Here is a 1,499-nt window from a genome sequence, read left to right as displayed (position 1 = left end):
GACAACAGCTGGCCAGGCTATTCAGTGACTGAGAAGTAGGCCCAACGGCGCAGTTTCTCTTTTCATGAAATGTCGATGGAAGCTGGGTACTGTTGCGCGTGCACGCCTTGGCAATATACAAAATAGTGTCAGCCTATCAGCCAATCCGCGCCGTTGTCTCACACAGACTTTGGGGTTTTTTGCATGCGCTGCGGAATCGATCGCACTGGCAGCAGCAGCAGCATAGCGCAGAACAGACACTCGCCTGCTGTTCCGGTGACCGTCTGCGGTAAAGCTCGAATAATTTCGACCAGGATGAATTGTGTGCGTGTGGTATGGAACAACCAAGCCTACTGAGGCTGGCTTGATTCACCCAAGAACATCATCTCATCATTCTGCTTCCACTGGCGAGCTTCATCCTTTTGCCCTTGCGCGATCAGAGGAATCACCTTGTTAGAACCTGAAACATGGCGGACCCCGCGGAAGGTGGGGGCTCCGAACAAGATGATGTTTCATTCCTGCGAACGGTAAGTCCGTGCTGTCACTGATGAGTTGGTTTGTTTAACAGTTAGCCTGTCTGACAGTTGACTGGGACGGCCTTGCAGTTCGCTGACGTGAAAATATAGAACTCGCTGCCTTTGCTACACAATAACACAAAGCCAGATTTCACTTTTTTTTTAAATGAGATAAAAAAAAAATAAAAAAAGAAGAAGAAAAAAAGAAAGGAAGAAGAAACAGATGGATTAAACTTGAAAAGAATGGATTGAACTTAATCCGTCTAGAATCGCATCCACAGGTATGTGCTTGTCATTGTAAAACACTTGAAAACGAAGAAGATAATTATGTAAAAGACCGTACGGGCCCATAATGCGAGTAGAGAGGGAGTACTATATCGTCAGATCTACAGGTATTTCGTCCTTGAGAATGTTACTGTTAGTTAATTAAGCGTTTCCACACAGGGGAAAGGAATTGTTATTGGACCAACTTATACAGTACGCTATTTATTTCTAGGCAATAAATCATTTTGTTTCACCAAAAAGTTTCAACCTGATGCCAAAAAAACAACAACAACAAACAAACAAGCAAACAAAAACAAAACAAAACAGAAAATCTATGGTGGACTTTTTTGTTTGTTTTTTTCCCTTATTTTTTATTCTGTTGGTAGCACCTGATCAGTATGTAAGATATTCTTTACAGTAACTTACATCAGTGACTATGAAATATTGATATTGTAAATACAACAGATACTGATACATTGCAACATTTGGTGTGATGCTTGTTTTGGCTCTTTTCCCTTGCTGCTACTGCTTTCTCCCCCCCCACCCCCACCCCCAATCCCCAGTGATTATGAAAATGAACATATGATTTCAAATACATAATATTCATGTTTTTTTGTTTGTTTGTGCAGTCATTATGTTGCTTTGACTTTTATTTGAATTTGTGTGTGTGTGTGTTCTGCACAAATTTTTTAAAAATCTAAAAATATATATATATATTGGAAGTTATGTTGCTACAGAAAC

At 40.5% G+C, this 1,499-nt stretch overlaps 1 protein-coding gene across 18 annotated transcripts in view; it reads left to right on the top strand.

Annotated features, from left to right (window-relative positions):
- Positions 1-215: 215 nt before the first annotated feature.
- Positions 216-1,499, top strand: part of LOC143280962 (ryanodine receptor-like) — a 224,004-nt gene continuing 222,720 nt past the window's right edge. For all 18 annotated transcript variants that reach the window (XM_076585792.1, XM_076585799.1, XM_076585793.1 and 15 more), the window contains exon 1: positions 216-506. In XM_076585792.1, the coding sequence (XP_076441907.1) occupies positions 447-506 (60 nt within the window). In that variant the 5' untranslated portion in view covers positions 216-446. The remainder of the gene's footprint in view (positions 507-1,499) is intronic.

The sequence above is a fragment of the Babylonia areolata genome, chromosome 4 (assembly GCF_041734735.1).
Source record: "Babylonia areolata isolate BAREFJ2019XMU chromosome 4, ASM4173473v1, whole genome shotgun sequence".
In the NCBI taxonomy this organism is placed as follows: Eukaryota; Metazoa; Mollusca; class Gastropoda; order Neogastropoda; family Buccinidae; genus Babylonia; species Babylonia areolata.
The sequence above is the reverse complement of the archived record's forward strand: the minus strand, read 5'-3'. Positions and strand labels throughout refer to the sequence as shown.